Source organism: Salmo salar, chromosome ssa01 (genome assembly GCF_905237065.1).
Source record: "Salmo salar chromosome ssa01, Ssal_v3.1, whole genome shotgun sequence".
Taxonomy (NCBI): domain Eukaryota; kingdom Metazoa; phylum Chordata; class Actinopteri; order Salmoniformes; family Salmonidae; genus Salmo; species Salmo salar.
In genome coordinates this window covers 38193999-38221954 of record NC_059442.1, presented here as the reverse complement: position 1 = coordinate 38221954, position 27956 = coordinate 38193999, and the positions used below count along the sequence as shown (strand labels likewise).

General features: G+C 43.9%; 1 protein-coding gene across 6 annotated transcripts in view; it reads right to left on the bottom strand.

Annotated features, from left to right (window-relative positions):
• Positions 1-27956, bottom strand: part of npas3 (neuronal PAS domain protein 3) — a 341058-nt gene that overhangs the window by 38735 nt on the left and 274367 nt on the right. For all 6 annotated transcript variants that reach the window (XM_045717645.1, XM_014194380.2, XM_045717646.1 and 3 more), the window contains one exon: positions 14878-15055. In XM_045717645.1, coding sequence (XP_045573601.1) covers positions 14878-15055 — 178 coding nt within the window. The remainder of the gene's footprint in view (positions 1-14877; positions 15056-27956) is intronic.

Sequence of the window (27956 nt, the reverse complement as noted above, 5' to 3'; positions counted from 1 at the left end):
GGACGGAAAGGACGGAACAGGACGGAAGAGGACGGTACAGGACGGTACAGGACGGAAGAGAGGACGGTACAGGACGGTACAGGACGGAAGAGGACGGTACAGGACGGAACAGGACGGTACAGGACGGTACAGGACGGAAGAGGACGGAAGAGGACGGTACAGGACGGTACAGGACGGAAGAGGACGGTACAGGACGGTACAGGACGGAAGAGGACGGTACAGGACGGTACAGGACGGAAGAGGACGGAAGAGGACGGAAGAGGACGGAACAGGACGGAAGAGGACGGTACAGGACGGAAGAGGACGGTACAGGACGGTACAGGACGGAAGAGGACGGAAGAGGACGGTACAGGACGGTACAGGACGGAAGAGGACGGAAAGGACGGAACAGGACGGAAGAGGACGGTACAGGACGGTACAGGACGGAAGAGGACGGTACAGGACGGTACAGGACGGTACAGGACGGAAGAGGACGGTACAGGACGGAACAGGACGGAAGAGGACGGTACAGGACGGAAGAGGACGGTACAGGACGGAAGAGGACGGTACAGGACGGTACAGGACGGAAGAGGACGGTACAGGACGGTACAGGACGGTACAGGACGGAAGAGGACGGAAGAGGACGGTACAGGACGGTACAGGACGGAAGAGGACGGAAAGGACGGAACAGGACGGAAGAGGACGGTACAGGACGGTACAGGACGGAAGAGGACGGTACAGGACGGTACAGGACGGAAGAGGACGGTACAGGACGGAACAGGACGGAAGAGGACGGTACAGGACGGAAGAGGACGGTACAGGACGGTACAGGACGGAAGAGGACGGTACAGGACGGTACAGGACGGAACAGCAATAACACTTGTCAAGACAGAGACTCTAGTCACAACTAATGAACATGGGATGAGAAGATAAACAGAGACAGAGCTACTTACTGTGTAGTGCCTAGTACAGCACTGACTCCAGCATATGAAAGACATAGCCAGGGATTTGTGTTCATTTATGATTGTGAACATGAAACAGTTCTGAAAACTGGTTTGCTCATTGCCAGTCGTTTAAGTTAATCAATGTAGTGCTGCCGAGGAAACGTATAATCACGCGGGATAGTGGACTGGACTTCACTCTTGAGTGAATGAATAAACATTCAGAATGAGAATAAATAGGTGAAGCCTCGAGCTGCAGATGGTCGGTCTATTGGTGTGATAATAGATAGAAAAAAGCACAAGGGATGTATTAGAAAGGAAATCGTATTTGTCTTTATCTAAAAAAAGAAGAAAAAAAACATGAAAATGTTCTTTATGAATCGACGGCCTCTAATGACAGTCTAATCAAGTTGATAGAATTTGGCATATCATTTTAGCCTCCCCCTCTTCCTATCCGCCCGCCGCCCCTCCCCAGTCAAAGTCCTTTTCTTTAATCAAGTTGCAGGAGAGACAGAGAGCGCTTGGCACTGGGGGCTCGGAGGTTGCAGATGGCTGCTATACTCCAAAATGTTCAAGCTTGACTGACCCATTTCATCAGCTCTGTCAAAGCCTTGCACTGATACATGTTGACAACATTTAATCTTAAAAATGGAAAGAAATGAATTAATATGCAAATTCCATCAGCTTTGTAATAAAAATGTCCTTGAAAAAACGGAGAACTCCACCCCAGAGGAATAGTGTGAATTATCCCAGCTCCGTTGTTCTATAAGTTAGTCTGAGGTACACAAGTCCACCAGGAAATCAGTGCGGATCTGACTGGGAAATAATTATGATGGAAGAACAAAACACTAGCAGGTTGAATAAATGGAACAACATGGGAAAAGGCCTGCTACTCTTTGTTATTCACTTTGAATTAATAGGATTAGTTTCCCTTTCAGATCCATATACACCTAAAAATCAACACCTCCCTATCACACCAAGGTGTGTGTATTTGTGTGTGTGTGAGAGAGAGTATGTGTGTGTGTGTGCGTGTGTGTGTGGTTGTCTGTGTGTGTGTGTGCGTGCATGCGTGCGTGCGTGCGTGCGTGAGAGAGAGAGAGAATGTGTTGTACGCATACAATTAAAATTTTAGGCAAGTGCACGGAGGACACTGTGGGGAAGAGACATTTTCTCATTCTTCATGAGCTGCAATAGTCTACGGGGACAGAATCTTACAAGACAAAGATTACCCATACAAAAGAAGCAGGTGGCTACAGCCAGTTCTCAAGTGGAATTAGCTGAACTATGGGACCTAATTATCTGTGGAGAACCAACGTATAACGAAGGAGAGAAACTTGACTGTTTGAAGGACAAATGATTAATTAAAATGAACACCTCTCCTAAATTCTGATCTGTGGACAAACGAACTGGTGTCGGTGAAACCCTCAGTGGAATGCCAACCATTGACTAACACACTAATAACATTTACCGGGCTATGTCTGTATGGCTGATAACTAGCAAATGAAGCCAGTGACAAAGTAGACAAAGACATGTACTTCCAAGGTCACAACGACCTTGTTAACTAGAATAAAAACAGAGAAGCTATCACACAACATCATTCTAACATCCCTTGTCTCGTTACATTTTCGCAACTGTCTTTTAGTCCGCGTTCTACCATGACATTATTGTAGATCTTGCTTTTTTTGTACTTCACTATGCAGGTAACGCTATCGAGGTCGTCCGTTTTCTGTCGTGAAATGCGATTTTTCATCTCACAGAACAGACAGATGTGTGTTATCAACGTGTGTTTGTGTTCGACACTCTTTGCTCCTCCATGCCTTCGCTCCCTATTTTTAATGGGCTTTTGAAGACTACCACGATTAAGGTAGAAGACAAAGACAGGATGAAGGGGAAGCCAGTAGGGGCTGCGTCCCAAATGGCAACCTATTCCCTATATAGTACACTACTTTTGACCAGGGCCGATAGGGTGCCGTTTGAGACGTAAGGAGTGTTGAGCGCTAGCAAGCTGGCACACAAACCTGGCCCTATATTTTATTTAAGACACAGTACATCATCACAGGAGTCCTATAGGAACAGACTCTACACACCATCATGCAATTATGAATATTGACATCCCATGTAGATACTGTCAGTCTATTTGACGGAAAATATTCAGATTCCATTAGATAAAGAGTAGCTTTGAAATCATTTCTACCCTATTAAAATAGGATTTGAATTTGCCAACTGTCTGATAACAAATGAAATGCAAACTGCCTGAGAATTGGATTGTATGTTAACACGGAATACATTTTTTGCACCACATAAGATAATCTTATGATTATACCAAACTGCGGTGCCTCCTTTGACACTTTACTCTGGGTTTGAGTCTTCAGGTGCAGCTTTTATACACTGTATGAGTGTGAAGAAATCAAATACAAAATACCCATACTAAACGTAATTGCTAAACATAAACTAAATGTAAAGTCATTCTAACCTAAAGTGCTATAGTTTCAGTGCTCACAACACAGTCATTTTTATGGAAGAAACAGCTAGTCCTCTTTTAACGTCATTGACACGTTTAAAAACCCCATCTCTGTTTTAAGAGGGTCACTCGTTGCTTCTGTCCTCTCAACAATAGAACAAGCTTTTCCCTTCCGCACACTCCATCCCCCTTATACACCCCTCCACACTCTCTCTCTACTAGGCCCTCTCCCTTTCCCCCTCTCTCTCCCTCTCTCCACTCTTTCTATAACCCCTATCTCCTTCTCTCTCTTCCCCCCTCTCTCCACTCTCTTTCTTAACCCCTATCTCCTTCTCTCTCTCCCCCCCACTCTTTTAACCCCCCTCTCCTTCTCCCTCCTCCAAACTCTCACTTCTTCTCCCTCCCTGCAACAGCTCCCGGCCAGCCCTGGAAGATCAGAGCAGCTGTAAAATAATGAAAAATGTGCAATCCTTGTGGGACATTGCTTGTGCACACACACACACACCTCAGCCCAGGCATTCATCATTCGCCAGGTATTGTCAGTGAAAGTTTAATTGCATAAACACTCTGTAACTGTCCTGTCATATTTCTTGTCAGCCTGGATTCTCTCTCTGGGCTCACTATCTCACAAAACTATAATTGAATTGCTACCGAATCACACCGATGCTGACGGGAGGAGGGGAACCTTATGAATAGAATTTGTTTCCTATCAGCAGGTTTGACAAATTGTGTCACGAGGAAGAGCAGAAGCGATAATTTCCCAGTTTATTGGGAGTAGACCCGTTTGCTGTTTGTTGTTATCTACTACCGGCTCTTATAAGCACCTAGTTAAACAAAAATATATATATGAAATTTAGGCCCAACAAAAAGCAATTCAGCTCTGAGAGAGGGCAGTCTAAATAGCGCACAAAGCTGCAAATAAGGCCATTATTTACTCCTGTGAATGATCTAAAAGATGTATTTAAAAGGGAGGAAAGTCAGATTGCAGCAGCAGTTCCTTTTCTATGAATAAATGCCTGAGAAACACAGTGACCCATCTTGCCTATAAGAGCTTAACAGAATACCAATGCATTCCTACCCAGTTAGACAGAGTCATTCAGACATCCCAATATTTCATGTCTGATAAGTTAACACTCCCAATGTACAATTCTAGAAGGCCGTTATTTGTGAGCGAGGAGTCGTTGGCGGAGTCGGACAATATGACTGTTATTTGTTTGCGTTTTCTGTCAACATGCTTGGTCTTTGATATTCCACCCTCTGCGATATTCAAAGGGACATGGTTCGTCATTTCCACAAACTGCAAAAAGAACTCAATTGCTTTTTTTTATTTAAACAGAGCGACTGCAATGGCTACTATTTTGTATTCCCTTTCTCTTCCCGGATGGGAAGTCTAAAAAACCCTCTGTCTTGCCAGATTACTACTTCTCTGACCACGTATTTCTCTTATACAGAGCGATTCAATGACAATACATTAACCAATGCAGACTGTTCAGATTACACAATAAAGCTCTGTCTACATATGAAGAAAAAAAACACAATATATAAACAAGAGGGTCCCCATTCTCAACAGTGTATTATTATTCTCCACCGCTTAACATCAGAGAGCTGAACTCCAAAGTGGCTTTTCCTCCTGTGTGAAAACATGTGGCAGCTTTATCAAAAGCCTTTCCCACAAAGCACTGCAGCACTCTCTCTACACTGCATGGGAACAGAGCAGTGTGGTAATGCCTCCCTACTACACTAGGCTGATAAAAAAGCCTTTTCTGACAACCTTATCAGCCAAATAAGCTTAAATAAAACTGGCTTCTAATAGTCTGGAGACTGCTTGATCCTGCCTCTGTCTTTCAAAGCTCTGATGCCTTTCTCCTCCAGTGATCTTGTACTTTCAACGTGACAGAATTTTCAATCTTTTAGGCCGGCTAAGCTGTCATTAGTTTCTTTGTTCCTCTTTAGGGATTGTTTTGCGTATGTAGGCAACGAGCCCGAGCGGTTTGATAGCGCCTGGGAGCAGCTCCGGGTACTATGAGGAGTGATGATGGAAACGCACAGCCGTTTCAAAAGCATTGATAAGTCTTTTTAGTAATGTGGGAAGGGCTTTTTAAGGGGTTACAGCAGAAGCCATTGTCTTCATGTACAGTCGACTGGCTGTCAGAAGGGTGCGTTGTACACAGACGGACTCTAGATAATACAACATAATTGGCTGCACCTGCAACCTGAATAATTGCACTACAGAAGGGTTGAGATGTCAGCTTTCAGATGAACGCTGTTCCAACGCTTTCCTTGTCTGACATTGATCTGCATTAACGACAAATATGTATAACTGAGCACAGTCACTGCCAACTGTAAGTGACAGAATGTGTGGATAAAAAGTGGACGAGGCACAGCGGGGACAATGGGCTTGTTGAAGGGGGTTCATTTGATAAATAACACAAGCAAGAACAACACTCATAATTCATCAATACACTCTAGTTTCATATCTAAAAGTGGGGTCTATGAATAAAGTCTGGGTTAAAACTACAGCATATTCAGTGCTTTGTAAGGAAAAACACAGCAAGCAGCGAATCATTTTATCAAAGACTTGCTGCCACACGAAGGCTAGCCATGATTGATGGCTATTTTGATTTATTAACATTTTTAAATCAAGTTATGCTTTAGCAAGAGGCTTAATTTAAGGCTAAAGTTAGAGCCCTGGGATAAATGAACACATCAGATGATTAAAAAACATTTGTCTTAGCGATCGAGGAGCCAGGTAGGCCTTTATTTACGATGCCTAGTTCATCAACACCCACACTGATGCTTTGACAGAGAATCTATCTGATGGACTGATATGTACTTTCATCATTCTAAGGTAACTTATGGTTTTTTCCCCCTGCAAGCAGAAAATCAAGGGACTATATTACGACTTTTACCCTGTTAGGAGCTTTATGAGTGTTAAATTAGGAAACCAAGACAGGTAAATCATTCACAGAAATCACACAGTACAAGCTTTGTTTAAACAACCACTAATCTCAATTCATATAGGTAGCTATATTTATTTATATGTAGGAAAACCAACTACTTTCAATACCACATGCAATCTCAGTCACACTTACAGTAGTAAAGACAATAGCAAGATATTTTTTGTAGGTTGTTTGCAATTCCTTCTGACTTAATTCTGGAAATTGCTATAGTGTTTATTTCTTAAATAAAATAATATATTTCAATCCGTATTATCCTGCTCTCTTGACCTTTAGTTTGTTGGAATTACCACAGCAGGTTTGTGAAGTGAGATCCCCTAAGGGACTTTCTTTATAATAATGAAGAAGAAGAGTTGCTCTGAACTCAATGCCACGGCACAGTCCACTACTGTGTCCCAAATGGAACCCTATTCCCTATTTAGTGCACTACTTTTGACCGGGGCCCATATAGGGAATAGGGGGCCATTTGGGATGGAGACCACATCTCACAGTCACAGGAAACGAGCATAAATCCCACTTCCTATCTCCTTATTGAAAATAACCGACATGAAAATCAAACGCTAAATCCAGAAATCTTTGTCACAGGCATGTTTCAAATAATAAATATTGGACAGCAAATATCATATTTCCTGGCGAGTACACAAGATGCAACACATTTCCTTATTTCCATTGGCATTTCCATTCTAAGCAACATAAGCTCTGTCTGCTTTGTAGACTGACTGTTTCTATAGATAAAAGAAAGAGAGGGGGGCATCACAACAAAGACTGATGTTTATTTAATTGAATATATCCTCGTATTGACAGAGACAGATGAACAAAACATTTGGATTTGCATTCCTAATCAGACGGAGACGTGAGAGAGAATAAACCGAAGCTGGTTGATGTTGCTAGACAGGGCTGGAATGAACTGGGACGGGATCCACTGTCACTAGCCACCAGCTACAGTATTCACCGTCACAACATGCCATGTTAAACCCTTCACCACATTTGTGAACATACACATCTGTGAAATGTACACTCCACATATAGCCTGTACAATATGACTGCATGGTATTGCCTTGCTGCCCACACCACCAAAGAACAATATGGACTCTGGGCTACAAGACATCTAAAAGAGAGCAATTTCACCAGCAGACTATAAATGAGCCAGGACGGCGGTATGGTAGATACAAATCTGAGACAGCTGCCCCTGTGTAAGAGTATCACATCTGAGCACACATGACCCCAACACAGCCAACCTGCCACCCTATCCAACCAGCCTCTATACACTACTCCAACACAGCCAACCTGCCACCCTATCCAACCAGCCTCTATACACTACTCCAACACAGCCAACCTGCCACCCTATCCAACCAGCCTCTATACACTACTCCAACACAGCCAACCTGCCACCCTATCCAACCAGCCTCTATACACTACCCCAACACAGCCAACCTGTCACCCTATCCAACCAGCCTCTATACACTACTCCAACACAGCCAACCTGCCACCCTATCCAACCAGCCTCTATACACTACTCCAACACAGCCAACCTGCCACCCTATCCAACCAGCCTCTATACACTACCCCAACACAGCCAACCTGTCACCCTATCCAACCAGCCTCTATACATTACTCCAACACAGCCAACCTGCCACCCTATCCAACCAGCCTCTATACACTACTCCAACACAGCCAACCTGTCACCCTATCCAACCAGCCTCTATACACTACTCCAACACAGCCAACCTGCCACCCTATCCAACCAGCCTCTATACACTACTCCAACACAGCCAACCTGTCACCCTATCCAACCAGCCTCTATACACTACTCCAACACAGCCAACCTGCCACCCTATCCAACCAGCCTCTATACACTACTCCAACACAGCCAACCTGCCACCCTATCCAACCAGCCTCTATACACTACTCCAACACAGCCAACCTGCCACCCTATCCAACCAGCCTCTATACACTACTCCAACACAGCCAACCTGCCACCCTATCCAACCAGCCTCTATACACTACTCCAACACAGCCAACCTGTCACCCTATCCAACCAGCCTCTATACACTACTCCAACACAGCCAACCTGTCACCCTATCCAACCAGCCTCTATACATTACCCCAACACAGCCAACCTGTCACCCTATCCAACCAGCCTCTATACACTACTCCAACACAGCCAACCTGCCACCCTATCCAACCAGCCTCTATACACTACCCCAACACAGCCAACCTGTCACCCTATCCAACCAGCCTCTATACACTACCCCAACACAGCCAACCTGTCACCCTATCCAACCAGGCTCTATACACTACTCCAACACAGCCAACCTGTCACCCTATCCAACCAGCCTCTATACACTACTCCAACACAGCCAACCTGTCACCCTATCCAACCAGCCTCTATACACTACTCCAACACAGCCAACCTGTCACCCTATCCAACCAGCCTCTATACACTACTCCAACACAGCCAACCTGTCACCCTATCCAACCAGCCTCTATACACTACTCCAACACAGCCAACCTGCCACCCTATCCAACCAGCCTCTATACACTACCCCAACACAGCCAACCTGTCACCCTATCCAACCAGCCTCTATACACTACTCCAACACAGCCAACCTGCCACCCTATCCAACCAGCCTCTATACACTACCCCAACACAGCCAACCTGTCACCCTATCCAACCAGGCTCTATACACTACTCCAACACAGCCAACCTGTCACCCTATCCAACCAGCCTCTATACACTACTCCAACACAGCCAACCTGCCACCCTATCCAACCAGCCTCTATACACTACTCCAACACAGCCAACCTGCCACCCTATCCAACCAGCCTCTATACACTACTCCAACACAGCCAACCTGCCACCCTATCCAACCAGCCTCTATACACTACTCCAACACAGCCAACCTGGCTGCATATCAGCCCCTGGGCCTCTCTGAAGACTTCCTCTCTGGCTGACTGTGGCCAGGAGCGACAGTGAGAGAGGGCGAGTGTGTGTGTGTGTGTGTGTGTGTGCGTGTGTGTCTGCACGCTTTATAAACAGCTCCAGCAGGTCTATCAGCCAGGAGGAGAGCCTGGCCTAACTCAAACACCCTTCTACACCCCCACCCTTCCTCCAGTAGGACCAGAGAAGACGGTAGCTCCTGACCCATCCCCTCCCCTCCTCTCCTCTACCCTCCTCTCCTCCCCTCCTCTCCTCTTCCCTCCTCCCCTCCTCTACCCTCCTCTCCCCTCCTCTCCTCTCCTCTCTTCTACCCTCCTCTCCTCTCCTCTACCCTCCTCTCCTCTCCTCTCCTCTCCTCTACCCTCCTCTCCCCTCCTCTCCTCTCCTCCCCTCCTCTACCCTCCTCCTCTCCTCTTCCCTCCTCCCCTCCTCTCCTCTCCTCTCCCCTCCTCTCCTCTCCTCTACCCTCCTCTCCTCTCCTCTACCCTCCTCTCCTCTCCTCTTCCCTCCTCCCCTCCTCTACCCTCCTCCTCTCCTCTTCCCTCCTCCCCTCCTCTCCTCTCCTCTCCCCTCCTCTCCTCTCCTCTACCCTCCTCTCCTCTCCTCTACCCTCCTCTCCTCTCCTCTACCCTCCTCCCCTCCTCTACCCTCCTCTCCCCTCCTCTCCTCTCCTTTCTTCTACCCTCCTCTCCTCTCCTCTCCTCTCCTCTCCTCTCCTCTCCTCTCCTCTCCTCTCCTCTCCTCTCCTCTCCTCTCCTCTCCTCTCCTCTCCTCTCCTCTCCTCTACCCTCCTCTCCCCTCCTCTACCCTCCTCTACCCTCCTCTCCCCTCCTCTCCTCTCCTCTCCTCTCCTCTACCCTCCCATCCTCGCCTGGCTAACATTAATTCACAAGAACAGGTGGAGGTCATTGTTTCCTTCCTCTCCTATTTCCCAGGACAATAGCTGGGGTTGGGGATAATTCAAACACACGAACACACACACACACACACACACACACACACACACACACACACACACACACACGCAGAGCAGAAGCAGATCTCTGTAGTCAAATAATATTCTCAATTATACATGTCACTTCAGAAGTTTGATTTCAGCCTACATGATATTAAAATCTATATCTATGAGAGATATTCACGTGGAGGATGAGGAGATGTATTTCACATCAGAGCAGTGAGCTCTTATGTCGTCAGTCAACTCTTCCATTACCTTTTTTCATGCCCTATTGTAAACAGAACATCCACCTCCTCTAGTCTTAGTTAAAAAAGTCATTAGAAAAGTCTACTAATAATAGTCTCTGATTGCTCATTATGTACTCTGAAAAATCCAATTAAACTCGGAGAGCACGCCCGTTTTTAAATGGCTAATTCTTGCTTTAGTATAATAATTTTGTAATATAATAATTGCACCGTACTTAGTCTTTCTTTGTTAAAGTGGTTTTATTTAATTAATTGAAGCACATTTGCAAATCCATAATAAAAGTGTGAATTTGAATTTGCCCGATCAGTGCATGTCTATGGAGTTAATAGTGTGTTCTGACAGATATTTTTCTACACATACCAAGGTGGAGAACCCTGCCCTCGACTCAGACCCTCATACCAGGTGTGTGTGTGTGTGTGTGTGTGTGTGTGTGTGTGTGTGTGTGTGTGTGTGTGTGTGTGTGTGTGTGTGTGTGTGTGTGTGTGTGTGTGTGTGTGTGTGTGTGTGTGTGTGTGAGAGGGGGTTGCTCTGGCTTGTCAAGGGTAGATTCTGGGGCTTTTGGCAAAGAGCTTTATTTGCATTTCAAATGTCACATGCAGCAGACACCTGTTAAAGGCTAGAGGAAGATCCACACAAATCAAAGGTCTAACCTACTGGGAGAGGAGTTCACCAAGTCCACACACACACACACACACACACACACACACACACACACACACACACACACACACACACACACACACACACACACACACACACACACACACACACACACACACACACACACACACACACACACACAAGCACACGCACGCACACACACACATGCTCGCACACACACACACACACACACAAACACTGCCCAGCGCATATACACACACTGCCTAACACATACAGTATACACAAACACTGTCTAACACATACACCCCAGCCCATCCGGCTCGACTGCCCACAGCTCCACAGCCACTCTATCTTTTGAGAAACTAATGATAATTGTCCTTTACATGATGTAAAATGTAGATGACAATAACTTTGGTAACTTCCTAATTATGATAAATGTGTACAATTACACAGAATTATTCACATTCATTGTACTAATAGCATAATTAGCAACAATAATCAAGGACTTATGATCCTTACATAAGTCAATGCCTTGGACAATTAAGACTGTTGTGACACATAATGAACTATTTATGTCAATTAGTTTTCTTTTTACACCTAAATGAACAGAATATTGTTGAACTCATTTGAATGATGTAAGACCGAACTGCACTACCTTGACTGGACACTACTTCCTGTGATAAGAATAGAAAATGTTGTTTTTAATGCGAGAGCTCCGCTGCCCACATATGGCAAATGAAATTAAAACTTGAAACTTAATTACATCTCCTCCTTAGACTTTGGCGTAAACGTTCCAAAACATTCATATGGAGAGACATGCTATATAGGATTGTTGTGGGGGAACATTACTGGGAGTTCAAATGAATACCAATCAATAAATGACTCCCTAGTGTGACCTGAGGAAAACTGATGGATGGAAATATATTGAAAAAGAAGTTGCCATTTGTGCCTCTCTGGAATCTCAGTGTAAATAAACAAAGCTTTGCTTTGATTGGACCAAAATACTTAATGTGCAGCACTATTGAAAACGATTTTATACTGGCATCCTAAAAGACACCCATATTGTCGTCTTGATTGGGTGAAATATTCAATGACCTCTATTCCCTTCCTGCAATCTTTACTCAGAAAATGATCCACCCCCAAAATGATTCTTCATATAATAAAAATAGAAGAAAAACCGAGAGGGCGCTTGTTCGAAACCCAGAGCCGACTAGGTAAAAAAACAATCTGTCGATGTGCCCTAGAGCAAGGCACTTAACCATCAAATGTAAATAATCACATCGCTAGTGCATCCTGCTCCACTCTCATACTTACCAGAGAAACCTTGTTGACAAACACCCAGGATTACTATCTCCAAGAAAAAGACTGTCTGCTCAGACACGTACACACACCCCACTCACAGCTTTATTATCAAGCTGACATGCCCTTGAGAGGAGAAGGGGGAGGAATCCCAGTCTGCTGCATGTATGCAAAATAGACTGTTGATAACACTATTATATCCTGCAGGTATGGCTGGGGAAGAAGATGTGACATCCCTGTTGGAGGAGCTGAGAGAGGAAGTACAACAGGAGCTCTGTGGTGGAGTTGTGTGTGTGTGTGTGTGTGTGTGTGTGTGTGTGTGTGTGTGTGTGTGTGGGGGGGGGGGTGTGTTTACGGGTAAAGTGGAAGGTGACAAGAGGATGGAAAAACCTGGCATTCCCTTAAACACTGCCCGCTTTCTCTTTCACTTGGCTGCCAGAGAGAGAGAGAGGAGAGAGAGTGGGAGAGAGAGAAAGAAAGAGAAAGAGACAGAGAGAGAGAGAAAAAGGAGAAAAGGACAGGAAGTGGTGGAGGTGGGAAAGTGTTGGGTGCCCTTTTTCTGTTCCTACAGCCCATTCATAATGAGTCCCTGTGTACACAAATAAATCTCAATGTCAGGAGCCCTAACGCTCATTAGATACCCTCTTTATTTTTCTCTCTCTCTCTCTCCTCGCCAAATAAATGAACATTGGAAAGCACTCCTACACAGTCTCTCCCTCTCCTCTCTTCTTCCGCTGCTCTGCCAGTGTGAAATATCTCCTGCCGGGAAAAAAAGGCACGAAAAGGACAAAACCACAAATGTGGAACTTCAATTAATTTAAAGCCCCAATCAGCAAAGAATAAATCCTTCGCAGATCTAATTACTGAGTCTCTCCGAAGACCCGGGCCGACCAGCCAATCTTCCTCCTGTTTGAACAGCTTGATGAACTAAGGGACTGATGGATATCAAGTCATTTTGTTTAATTTATAAATGGATTTTCCCCTAATACTTAAATTATCATCAGTACAACACAATGAAAATGGGAACATTTGGAAGGCAAAGCCTATAACAGGCCTGAAAAGAATCCCAATGAGGAATGTCACCTCTTTTCATTCCTTCTATACAATTCCTTCTCTAATTAAATTGGGGAAGGAGGCAGGGTGGGTAAGCTCGTGTTACAGTACGGCTGGGCTTCACAGTCTCTCTCTCCACTGTCCCTGTGAGGATCTGGGGCATTGCTGGAGACACTCATCAGACGTATCATGTCACACACACACCCTTCATAACAGAAAACCCCCACAGACTGGTCTGTGTGAGTCAACAGCCAAATGAATCTACTGTTGTTCTTACTTGACACTACAAGGATAAAATGCAGCAACTCAGTACTGACATGGTCTAAAATGTCTGTACTCTATTGTAAAAACAATAACAACATCAGGTATGCCAGCCAAACACCCAAACTCATAATAGCTTTTCAAATAACCAAAGTAAAGCAATTACAAAACAGCATAAAAATGCCAAAAGCTTTCCCTTTTGAAACCATGTTGAAGATGGCACATTTCGTTCTAATGTTAACACCAATCAGTTTTTTCATTAAAAGCCACCCCATCCCCCTGTCTCCTATCCATCCCCAACTCTTCCCCTCTCCCACTCCCCCCACCATCTCCCACCCCATCCCCCTGTCTCCTATCCATCCCCAACTCTTCCCCTCTCCCACTCCCCCCACCATCTCCCACCCCATCCCCCTGTCTCCTATCCATCCCCAACTCTTCCCCTCTCCCACTCCCCCCACCATCTCCCACTCCATCCCCCTGTCTCCTATCCATCCCCAACTCTTCCCCTCTCCCACTCCCCCCACCATCTCCCACTCCATCCCCCTGTCTTCTATCCATCCCCAACTCTTCCCCTCTCCCACTCCCCCCCACCATCTCCCACTCCATCCCCCTGTCTTCTATCCATCCCCAACTCTTCCCCTCTCCCACTCCCCCCACCATCTCCCACTCCATCCCCCTGTCTTCTATCCATCCCCAACTCTTCCCCTCTCCCACTCCCCCCACCATCTCCCACTCCATCCCCCTGTCTTCTATCCATCCCCAACTCTTCCCCTCTCCCACTCCCCCCACCATCTCCCACTCCATCCCCCTGTCTTCTATCCATCCCCAACTCTTCCCCTCTCCCACTCCCCCCACCATCTCCCACTCCATCCCCCTGTCTTCTATCCATCCCCAACTCTTCCCCTCTCCCACTCCCCCCACCATCTCCCACTCCCCCCACCATCTCCCACTCCATCCCCCTGTCTTCTATCCATCCCCAACTCTTCCCCCCACCATCTCCCACTCCCCCCACCATCTCCCACTCCATCCCCCTGTCTCCTATCCATCCCCAACTCTTCCCCTCTCCCACTCCCCCCACCATCTCCCACTCCCCCCACCATCTCCCATCCATCTGCCTCCCTCTCCTCCCCTTTTGCCAGCGGCGGGTGCCCTGTAAAGCCCACCTGGCTCGGGGGTCTCTGCGTGTGAGGAGGAGGAGGCAGAGCTGGCGCCGTCCTCTGTGGCAGTGCCCTGAGAGAGGAGGCCTCGGCCTGGAGGCAGCTTCATGCCCAGCTGCTCTGCCATCTCAACGTGGTCGCCAGGGTGGACGTAGTCAAACACACTGCTGCCTGTCAGCTCCACCTGCAGGGAGGGACACATGAACAGGGACTATTAGTATTTATGCAGCAACATCCCACACACACACACATACCTACACACAAATACTAACAGTCCAGAGTATATTGTCTTGTTTTTACAACAGCCTTTACTCTCCTAATAGGCTGAACCTATGTGTGTGCGTGTGTGTGTGTGTGTGTGTGTGTGTGTGTGTGTGTGTGTGTGTGTGTGTGTGTGTGTGTGTGTGTGTGTGTGTGTGTGTGTGTGTGTGTCTCCAGAGGTATACAGGATCCTGTAACAACACCATTCCCATTCCTAATTCTACCCCCCCCCTCCCAAAATTCGAACTTAACACCCATAGAAAATTACAAGCTGCTTTAGTTATAAAATGAAATAAATGAAATCCCCTAACCTTTAAACACTCTCATTTACTAGGATGAAAACAGGATTTGCCATCGTTAATTGGGGATGACAAGGAAAACCAGCAGGCTGTTAATATGTCTCTGCCTCTAATACGAACCCCCTTCTTGAATATCCAATTGCATGGCGTTGGTATTTCCTTCAGTGTGTTTGTGTGTGTGTGTGTGCGTGTTGGTATTTCCTAAAGTGCGCTGGTGGTGTTTGGCCATGCAGCGCTCACTGATCAGGTTGGGTCTACTGGGACCAGAGGATTACATGGGAATAATCCCTTTAATGTCAAATCCCTTTAAGCAATTTAGTCCTTCATAAATTATCATCCCAAGCAGAAACAATGATTAAGAAGTGAAATGATACACCAATACCATGAAGTGAACTTGCTGTTGTAGCTGTATGTGTTTACTGTTTACAAGGTATTTGGCGTGTCTTACTGTCTAGCCAAGATCATGGCTTAAAATCAATTAAACATGTTAAAACCATAAAATATAGAAGGCTGATGAATGTGGTTCAACATAGCCTATAGTTTCACTAGAATCAAATGGCATGATGAACCATAGAATTAGAATGAGTGGAACAGATATAGAACCTCTAACCATGGGCATTCACATTCTACTCATTCTTATTTCTATATCTACTCATTCTTATTTATATACCCATTCTTATTTATATACTCATTCTTATTTATATACTCATTCTTATGGGATGAACATCCTCTGTCTGTCGAATAGGCTGCTTTTACATCAAGCGTGAGGCAAGTTTAGCAAATGCATGAAGGTAGATACGAAAACCAAAGATAAACCAACCTATTACCCAACAATGTTATCATTATTATTTCTTTGTTTTAGTGATGTCCTTGTCCAAGAGGACAAGCTAAACGAATGAAACCAAATTAGGTCTCTGTTGTCAAACTTGGTAGGGTCCAAACTTTGAAATGAAAATCATGACGTTAATCATTTCATAGAGGTCAACTGGACGGTATGCCAGGAAAAGAATGCCCGTGCACACATTTTTCAACACGTCTTTACATTTTTCATCACAAAGGTAAAACCACCCATACCATTGTTTAATAAAATGGTATCACTAAGCCATGACTATTGAATAGTAATAGCTTAATAGCTTCTGAATAATTTCTGTCATGAAAACAACAAACCCCTGAGTCTCTCCAACATGTTTAGGTCCAAATGCGTACCTAAGAACTTCTAGGCAGGACAGTACACAGCAAACAGACATAGTTCTGTTAGAGATATCATGACACAATGTATATGGTGCCTTCGGAAAGTATTCAGACCCCTTGACTTTTTCCACATTTTGTTACGTTACAGTCTTATTCTAAAATTGATTAAATTGTTTGTTCCCCTCATCAATCTACACACAATACCCCATAATGACAAAGCAAAAACAGGTTTTTAAAAACACAAAAATATTAAATTTACATAAGTATTCAGACCCTTTACTCAGTACATTGTTGAATCACCTTTGGCAGAGATTACAGCCTTGAGTCTTCTTGGGTATGACGCTACAAGCTTGGCACACCTGTATTTGGGGAGTTTCTCCCATTCTTCTCCGCAGATCCTCTCAAGCTCTGTCAGGTTGGATGGGGAGCGTCGCTGCACAGCTATTTTCAGGTCTCTCCAGAGGTGTTAGATCGAGTTCAAGTCTGAGCTCTGGCTGGGCCACTCAAGGACGTTCAGAGACTTGTCCCGAAGTCACTACAGCGTTGTCTTGGCTGTGTGCTTAGGGTCGATGTCCTGTTGGAAGGTGAACCTTCACCCCAGTCTGAGGTCCTCTGGAGCAGGTTTTCATCAAGGATCTCTCTGTACTTTACTCCGTTCATCTTTCCCTCGATCCTGACTAGTCCCCAGAGCATGATGCTGCCACCACCATGCTTCATTTTTACATTTTACATTGAGTATACCAAACATTAGGAACAACTTCCTAATATTGAGTTATGCTGCCACCACGCTTCACCGTAGGGATGGTGCCTGGTTTCCTCCAGATGTTACTCTTGGCATTCAGGCCAAAGAGTTCAATCTTGGTTTCATCAGACCAGAGAATCTTGTTTCTCATGGTCAGAGTCCTTTGGGTGCATCTTGGCAAACTCCAAGCGGGCTGTCATATGCCTTTTACTGAGGAGTGACTTCCGTCTGGCCACTCTACCACAAAGGGCTGATTGGTGGAGTGATGCAAAGATGGTTGTCCTTGTGGACGGAGCTCTGTCAGAGTGACCATCAGGTTCTTGGTCACTTCCCTGACCCAAGGCCCTTCTCCCCCAATTGTTCAGTTTGACCGGGTGGCCAGCTCTAGGAAGAGTTGGTGGTTCCAAACTTCTTCCATTTTAGAATGATGGAGGCCACTGTGTTCTTGGGGACCTTCAATGCTGCATAACTGTTTTGGTACCCTTCCCCAGATCTGTGCCTCGACACAATCCTGTCTCTGAGCTCTACAGACAATTCCGTCGACCTCATGGCTTGGTTTTTGCTCTGACATGCATTGTCAACTGTGGAACGTTATATAGACAGATGTGTGTCTTTCCAAATCATGTCCAATCAATTGAATTTACCACAGGTGGACTCCAATCAAGTTGTAGAAACATCTCAAGGATGATCAATGGAAACAGGATGCACCTGAGCTCAATTTTGAGTCAATTTTGAATACTTATGTAAATAAGGTATTTCTCTTTTGTATTTTTAATACATTTGAAAAAACATGTTTTCACTTTGTCATTATGGGGTATTGTGTGTAGTTTGATGAGGAACGTAACAAAATGTGGAAAAAGTCAAGGGGTCTGAATACTTTCTGAATGCACTGTATTTCTTTAGATAAAGATAGACATGATTCTGTTAGAGATATCATGACACAATGCATATATCTTTAGATAAAGACAGACAGAGTTCTGTTAGAGATATCATGACACAATGCATTTATCTTTAGATAAAGACAGACAGAGTTCTGTTAGAGATATCATGACACAATGCATATATCTTTAGATAAAGTAAAAGGAGGCAACAGAAAGAAGAAGACGTACATTACAAATAAGTATTCTCAGAGTCTCCCGCTACGTCCCAAACGGCACCCTATTCCCTTTACAGTGCACTACGTTTTGACCAGGGCCCATAGGGCTCTGGTTAAAAGTAGTGCACTATATAGGGAAAAGTGTGCCATTTGTGACACAGCCTCTGGCTTCTATCTATCTACTAGAACAAGGGGAATGAGATTCTCTCAGAGGGCTGGAGAGGTGGATGCTGAGGTGGCTGGGGATAGAGATGGAGGGGGCTAGAGGGCTGGGGAGGTTGAGGGGGCCAGGCCAGGCCGGCTGGGCTGGGGTTAGGAACTCCTACAGTTTACGAATGGCTGGATCTCCCCTCAGACAAAGAGAGACCATTTTACATCAGTGTTTAACCTAAAGAGCAACACTCTACCATGGATTACTGGACTAAGGATGAGAGATCCCATTTATAATTGGATTAAGATACAATAATAAGAGATGACAGTAGCCCGGGCCGTGCGGTCGGCGTGAATGTGCCAGCCCAGTGCTGACTGGCTGGTGAATGCATTACACAAAGTGCTTTAAAATCTATTTCAGAATGGAGATGAATCAGGCCAAAAGCTATCTCTCTTTCACAGGCTTTGGTGGCAGACAAACCTTTTGTTGCCCATTATAATTCATGAACACGACCAATGACTATTTTAACTGTATTAGAATGAGCCTCCTTTTCCACACAAGTGGCTCAACAATGCACTCATCTGCCTTAATCTTTGCTGATGCCCAGATGAGAACAATGCACAGCCGGGGGAGAAATAATATAGGCTCAAATATTCATTGTGTGGCGTCGTGGGCAGTAAAGTGGCCAGTGTTGTCTATTACAAGAGAGGCAGCAGATTATACTCTGTGATTGCAGAAAGGACACTTGGATTACAGCAGCTGCGTTTGCATTGTAAATGAGGCTGGTGTGGTAGCTATCGTCAGGGCCGGTGCACGGCTGGGCCTGGTGCCCTTAGCAGCATGCTTATTCTGTAGAAGGTCACGCAGTAATATCTCCCCCCATGAACGTCCCTCTGCGCCTATTACTCCTGACAGACTGGGAAGGAAAGAAGGAAGGAAAGAAGGACGGAAAGAAGGAAGATATTCATATAAAACACCTGATTCAACCAAACATAAAAAAGGAAAAAGAGGACTGTATGCTTTTCAAAAGTAAAAAGGACACCACTTAATGAGTTTCCTAATAGAGTTTCATATTAATGATGAAAATATCTGATTCAACCACCACCAAACATAAAAAGGACTTAATGGCATACTTCTTTGTTTTAAAAGGAAGCCCCTTAATTAGGTAGGGCTTCAGAAATGTCATCTTCCTTTATTAAGTGTTCTGCTCCATCAAAGCAATAATCACCACTGTCAAATATCATCACATGATAGACAGCCTGCCTCCTCTCTCTCTTTCTTTCTCTCTCTTTCTTTCTTTCTTTCTCTCTCTCTCTCTCTCTCTCTCTCACCCCTCCACCCCCATCTCCCCAACCACCCCTTGCCTTTGTACCCTGAGGGGTTTGTCATCGCTCCCCGTGTGTCATCGCTCCCCGTTCAAATACACTGGGACCCCTCTGCCAGGAGACAACCCCTTCATTATGACACAATTACTCCCTGGCATCAAACAAGTGCAGTGTCTGTGTGTTTGTTTGTGTGTGTGTGGCTCACCTCCGCTCTGCAGTGCTTAACCTGTTTGTAATTATCACGCCTGCCATCAGACGCCATCAGAGCAGATCTGGCCTTAGCAGGGACACACATGCATGATCAAGAGCCAGACTTGAAATTATGAAATGTCTGTGTGTATGTTTTAGAAACCCCCAGAGACAGGGAGACTGTGTAGTCACAAAGAGTCGAGGAGGGGCAGAGTGATAACTTGTGACTGCACAAGGAACCTTTTTCGATACATCCCCTTTAAAGGGCACTTTATTAATATAAACTAAAAGGCATTTAAGTCAACACTCAGATGAGGAAAAATTATCATATGTAAAATTACAAATAAAACTGTAAACTGTATGTAAAATCATGAATAAATAAATAACAAGTCTTCAAACATGCATATTAAATGATGAAATATGAACGCGCTGTAGAGGACAATCCCACGAGGAAAGAAACATTACAGATGACTAAAAATTCCCTCCACACATGTCTAAAATATCGGTGTGACTTTGTGAAGTACTAATCCAATAAATTGATGTTGGCTCTAGGGTTCAGAATTAATTACCGCGTTTAACATTAGCTAAATGGAATATTACACGTTTGATAGAGTATAATTATTCTTGTATTAATGATTCATATTACATTGCCCTCATTGATAACACTTGGCATAAAGCTCAGCAGTTTAAAAAGAAGAAGGAAAGTAGAAAAATAGACAGTTTTCTTAAAATGGCAAACTGCTGTTGTTGTTGGGTTTGAATAGCTAGTGCCGGAGCTAACTAAACAAAACTATAAATGCAACATGTAACGCGCTGCTCCCATGTTTCATGAGCTGAAATAAAAGATCCCAGAAATGTTCCATATGCATAAGAAACGTATTTCTCTCCAATTTTGTGCACAAATTTGTTTACCTCCCTGTTAGTGAGCATTTCTCCTTTGTCAAAAAATCCATCCACCTGACAGGTGTGGTGTATCAAGAAGCATGATCATTACACATGTGCACCTTGTGCTGGGGACAATAAAAGGCCACTCTAAAATGTGCAGTTCTGTCAAACAACACAATGCCACAGATGTCTCAAGTTTTGAGGGAGCGTGCAATTGGCATGCTGACTGCAGATTTAGATTTTTGGGTCACTGGAATACACACAATATCCCATAATGTCAAAGTGGAATGATGTTTTTCGAAATGTTTACAAATGAATTTAAAATTAAAAGCTGAAATGTCAAGAGTCAATAACTATTCCACCCCTCTGTTATGGCAAGCCTAAATAAGATCAGGAGTAAAAATGTGGTTAATTTGGTTAAGTCACAATAAGTTGCATGGACTCACTCTGTGTGCAATAATAGTGTTTAACATGATTTTTGAATGACTACCTCATCTCTGTACACCATACATACAATTATCTGTAAGGGCCCTCAGTCAAGCAGTGAATTTCAACCACAGATTCAACTACAAAGACCAGGGAGGCTTTCCAATACCTTGCAAAGAAGGGCACCTATTAGTAGATACAAATTAATAAATAAAAGCAGACACTGAATATTATTTTGAGCAAGGTAAAGTTATTAATTACACTTTTTATGGTGTATCAATAAACCCAGTCACTACAAAAATACAGGCATGCTTCCTAACTCAGTTGCCAGAGAGGAAAGCAACTAGGCCAATAGTGACTATAAAACAGTTACAGAGTTTAATGGCTGTTTATGGAAAAAACTTAGGATGGATCAACAACATTGTAGTTACTCCACAATACTAAATGAATTGACAGAGTGAAAAGAAGGAACTTTATACAAATAAAAAATATTACAAAACATGCATCCAAGGCACTAAAGTAATAGTGCAAAAAATGTGCCAAAACAATTAACTTTATGTTTGTTCGGGGCAAATCCAACACAACACATTATGGTGTACCACTCTCCATATTTTCAAGCATAGTGATGGCTGCATCATGTTATGTGTTTGCTAGTAATCGTTAAGGACTGTGGAGTTTTTCAGGATAAAAAATAAATGGAATGGAACTATGCACAGGCTAAATCCTAGAGGAAAACCTGGTTCAGTCTGCTTTCCACCAGACACTGGGAGATGAATTCCCCTTTCAGCAGGACAATAACCTAAAACACAAGGCCAAATCTACATGAGCTTCTTAACAAGACGACAGTGAATGTTCCTGAGTGGCCGAGTTACGGTTTTGACTTAAATCTAATTGAACATCTATGGCAAGACCTGAAAATGGTTGTCTAGCAGTGATCAACAATCAACTTGACAGAGCTTGAATAATTTTGAATAGAATAATGGGCAAATGTTGCACAATCCAACATTTGCTCAGAAAAACACACAGCTATAATCACTGCCAAAGGTGATTCTAGCATGTATTGACTCAGGGGGTTGAATACTTATCTAATAAAGATATATTACGGTTTTCTTTTTCATGTTTTTATATATTTTTTTTGCAAATGTTCAAATTTTTCTTCCACTTTGACATAAGAGTATTTTGTGTAGATCGGTGACAAAAAAAGGACAATTAAATCAGTTTTAATTCTACTTTGTAACACAACAAAATGTGTAAAAAGTAAAGGGGTGTGAATACTTTCTGAAGGCACTGTAATTCCTGACTTATTCTAGGAACAGCTGTCCAAAAAAGTGGGAGGGCCCACCAGCCTTGATAATAAACCCTCCAAACTCTCTAATGACAGAAGAATAAGAGACCTGTGCTCTTAAGTGTTATAGTTGAAAATAAACCTGGCATCATGTTGAATAGAGGCCAAAAGCAGCACCCATCTTCGGTGTGTGTGTGTGTGTGTGTGTGTTTTCTATGCCAGAGTGGTATCACACCACATGCTCATGTAGAATATCTAATAACAGGGCCCTAGTGAATATCTCTGGGTATCTCCTGGTTCAAAAACAAATGGAAGGGGAACACAGATATGACTACAGCATCGTCGGCATCAGAAGCTGAGAGTATTCTAAAACAAAAACAGACTGCCAGTGGCGTAAAGGAAGCCAGTAATTAAGGGCAATTGGAGCTGTCTTTTCTGTGTGCTGGACGGGACTCAGGGGAAGCACCCGGCTACCTGCCTGACCTTGGCAAATGGTAGTCCTTGGCTGAGCCTGTGACCCGCAGAACCCCTCTCACATCCAATCTCCCTCACACAGTACGCAGGGCGACCTGCCGCATGCAAATCACCACTCCCCCGTGAGCCTGTATAAACTACAGCCTAATTAAATATTTTTTAACGATGTGAGTAATTTTTGCCAAGGGGTGGATTCGGGGGGAAATTTAATATGAGATCACAAAAGATGTTCCCGGCGTTGATTCTATAAATTAATGACTATCTAGTGCTTATGATAAAAGCACCAGCGCCAGGAATGAAAATGAAGTCGGCAAAGCAAAAGAAGGCCTTATACTTAATTTGTCTAATAACCCAAATGCTTTCAGGAACCAAAAAAAATGAAAAACTAAGAAGGTTTTTGGAAAGTTTCCATGCCAACATAGTCCATCGTAAGAAAATGATAGATGACGTGGACATTGCCAAGCTCAGGGCAGCGAAGTAATATTTGGCAGCTCAACGACAAGGTCTTCTAATTTCACAAATCAAACAGACACACAGAACAGAACTGTATACACTCAGATGACGCTCTCTCTCCCTCTCTTCCTCTCTCTTTTTCCATGACTCTCATTACAATAACATTGGGGTCCCACAAGGGTCAATATTAGGCCCCCTTCTGTTTACCATCTATATAAATGCTCTCCCACTTGCTTGCCCACAAGTTGACATGCAGATGTATGCAGACGATACAGTACTGTATGTACACTCAAAAAACAGACAAGATGTTAACAAGTTAACTGAAACTATAGTCCACATCTCTAAATGGTTGGCGGATTCTTGCCTGCGTTTAAATATTGACGAGACTGTTTGTATGTACTTCTAAGAAAATCACTGACCCTTCCCAATTAGTTGTTCTTGTCAATGAGGAGAAACTGAAAGTCTAACTTCAAGTATCTCTGCATAATTTTGGACTTGACCTTCATAAAACAGGTGAAGAAGGTGGTTAACACTATTTAGGTTTATAAGACCTTACCTTCCTATATATACATATACACTGAGTGGACAAAACATTAACAACACCATCCTAGTATTGAGTTGAACACCAACCCCCAGTAATATTGATGTTGATTAATGTGCACTGTCCCTGTATTTTTTAAAATATAAAAAAATACTAATATTATTATTATTATTATAATAATAATAAATAAAAAAAGTTCCAGATCTTGCCAAATGTCTGTTGGTTTAAACTATCTTCAATCTCCCCCTGTTTGCTTTTCGCCAACGCAATATATGGCACAGTTGCACCATTAACTGTAGAGGCCTTTCTCCAGTCCACCTATTGTTATAGTGGCCAGATTACAGTAACCTTCAACAGGCCAGTGACAGCCAAGCTCCAGTTTTAGTGGAGGAGCAGTCAGTCTCTCTCTGTCTCCTTCTCTTTCTCTGTTCTCTCTCTCTCTCTCTCTCTCTCTCTCTCTCTCTCTCTCTCTGTCTCCTTCTCTTTCTCTGTTCCTCTCTCTCTCTCTCTCTCTCTCTCTCTCTGTCTCCTTCTCTTTCTCTGTGCCTCTCTCTCTCTTTCTCTCTCTCTATTTCTTTCCTCCTGTCCTCTCCCCCTTTCTTTCTCTCTCTATCTCTATTTCTCTATTTTTTTCCTCCTGTCCTCCCCCCTTTCTTTCTCTCTCTCTCCCTCTCTCTCTGTCTCTCTCTCTCTCCCTCTATTTCTTTCTTCCGGTCCTCTCTCCCCCCTCTCTCGCTCTCTCTCTCTCTCTCTCTCTCTCTCTCTCTCTTCAGCCTCTAATACCGCATTGTGCCACTTCTCCAGGAGGCCTTAATCTTCCTCTCCCAACTAAAGCCTACTTCAAGAAATGGAAAGCTTGGAGAGGAGAGGACTGGATACTATACTCCTGAATCAGACCTGATATATTATCACTGATAACAAATTACAGTGCTAGACAGATCTTTAGACTTAGACATTATACATACAATGTATCATGCCCACTAAAGCAAATAATCAATCATTCACTCAATCAAGTAATTAACTCTATTTTTGACATTTTGACAATACTCGATTAATGCTGTGGTATCACTATTGGAACATTAGATATCGCAGACAGATTTTAAAAGGATAAAAATTCCATTATTTTCTTGCATTAACAACAAATTGCAAATGCAATACACTTTCTTGACGGTTGATCAACAACAATTTAAACTGAAATGTGCTGTATTCATCTGTTTGACTGGAGAATTCTAAGCAAAGCTACTGTGCAGGCTAACACTGTAACACTCACTGAGTAAAACTGACATTCATTTTAGCCCTCTAGAATAGAAAAGTGGAGAAGAATAAGGGGGAAAATGCGTATAATATTATGCATAGAACATCATCCAGTACTAATGGTCTTTACATTTCTTTTTCCTTTAAAATCAAGTGATAGAAACACTAACACTTGAGATGACAAGACATATTACTGTGTACATGTGTGTACCTGTGTATGTCTCTTTTACCACAGGTGTGCACCTGTGTATGTCTATTCTACCACAGGTCTATACAAATAATATATGCCTGAACAAAACGACTCAATTTTTTATCTAGAGAGCAGCTCTGACAACAGAGAGAGAGAGAGAGAGAGAGAGAGAGAGAGAGAGAGAGAGAGAGAGAGAGAGGGAAAATAACTTTAACAATTAACTTCGAAGGACAAAAAGGGTAAAATTTCCCCCTGTGCTTTTTTTCTCCCTGGCCTGATTTGTATCGGGCTCTCAAAGCCCTCTTAGATCATCCTAATCCAGTGTGGCAAAGTAGCTGAATATAAGATTCAGATTGTCTTAGAAATTCTGCGCTACCAATCAGCTTTCTGACACCACTTTTCTCTTCAACCTTCAGAACTTGTGACAGCAAAGACCAGAAGACAACTCACAAAGGAGCGCACAAATGGCAAACTCGGCAAGCTAGCTGCCTAATCCACAGAACAAAGATAGCACTTGACACTACAGAGCAGCTCCAAATCCAAATATTTTATCAATCACTACATTTCTTTCTCTCTCTCTATATATATATATATATTTTGTTCTTTTTTTGACGAGGTACAATTCAGGAACACGGACAGACCTCATCTTTGCCCCAAGTGGCACCCTGTTTCCTTTATAGAGCACTACTTTTGACCAGGGACCATAGCGAATAGGGTGCCATTTGGGACGCATCTTTTATTAATGCTATAAGAAAATAAACACGCCCTCGTGACAGTATAACGACACCACTATCAATCTAAGTGGATCCTGTTGAATGACATTCTCTGTAATACTAAGATGATCCGTATTGCTGCTTAAGTCTCTGTCGTCATAGACGTTCTATCCTGAACGTCTGTCTGTCTCGCTGCCCAATTAGATATCAGCGTCATTGCAAATGTCTGTGGAAGTACAGCACCATTCAATATTGAGACAGGGGAATCAAACAGGGTGTTTAAAATAAGAGGATATTCCTACAGGACTCTTCCACAGGGAGAAAAGCTGCTGGCCAGTTAATGGGTCTTGTGGTCAGTGGTGCTACAGTGTGGGGTGTAGGAGTCCTACATACCGTACAGTACATATAACATGCCACATTTCCCATTATAGGTCTGCCAGGGCCTCCGTCCCCCTCCCTGTCCCCCTCCCTGTCCCCCTCATAAGGTCCAGCTACAGATCACTGGCTATTTTGGGATTTAAAAAAAATATATATATTTTAGCTTTATTTAACTAGGTAAGTCAGTTAAGAACAAATTCTTATTTTCAATGACAGCCTAGGAACAGTGGGTGAACTGCCTTGTTCAGGGGCAGAACGACAGATTTTTTTCCTTGTCAGCTCGGGGATTTGATTTTGCGACCTTTCGGTTCCTAGTCCAACACTCTAACCACTAGGTTACCTGCTGGTTCCTAGTCCAACACTCTAACCACTAGGTTACCTGCTGGTTCCTAGTCCAACACTCTAACCACTAGGCTACCTGCTGGTTCCTAGTCCAACACTCTAACCACTAGGCTACCTGCTGGTTCCTAGTCCAACACTCTAACCACTAGACTACATGCTGGTTCCTAGTCCAACACTCTAACCACTAGGTTACCTGCTGGTTCCTAGTCCAACACTCTAACCACTAGACTACATGCTGGTTCCTAGTCCAACACTCTAACCACTAGGTTACCTGCTGGTTCCTAGTCCAACACTCTAACCACTAGGTTACCTGCTGGTTCCTAGTCCAACACTCTAACCACTAGGTTACCTGCTGGTTCCTAGTCCAACACTCTAACCACTAGGTTACCTGCTGGTTCCTAGTCCAACACTCTAACCACTAGACTACCTGCTGGTTCCTAGTCCAACACTCTAACCACTAGGTTACCTGCTGGTTCCTAGTCCAACACTCTAACCACTAGGTTACCTGCTGGTTCCTAGTCCAACACTCTAACCACTAGGTTACCTGCTGGTTCCTAGTCCAACACTCTAACCACTAGACTACCTGCTGGTTCCTAGTCCAACACTCTAACCACTAGACTACCTGCTGGTTCCTAGTCCAACACTCTAACCACTAGGTTACCTGCTGGTTCCTAGTCCAACACTCTAACCACTAGACTACATGCTGGTTCCTAGTCCAACACTCTAACCACTAGGCTACCTGCTGGTTCCTAGTCCAACACTCTAACCACTAGGCTACCTGCCGCCCCCAGGAAGGATCTGTGGTGTGGTGAGCTGCAGCAGAGGAATGCATCTCTCTCTCTCTCTTTCTCTCTCTCCGCCCCCCCACGCTGGTCACATCCCAATGCTTT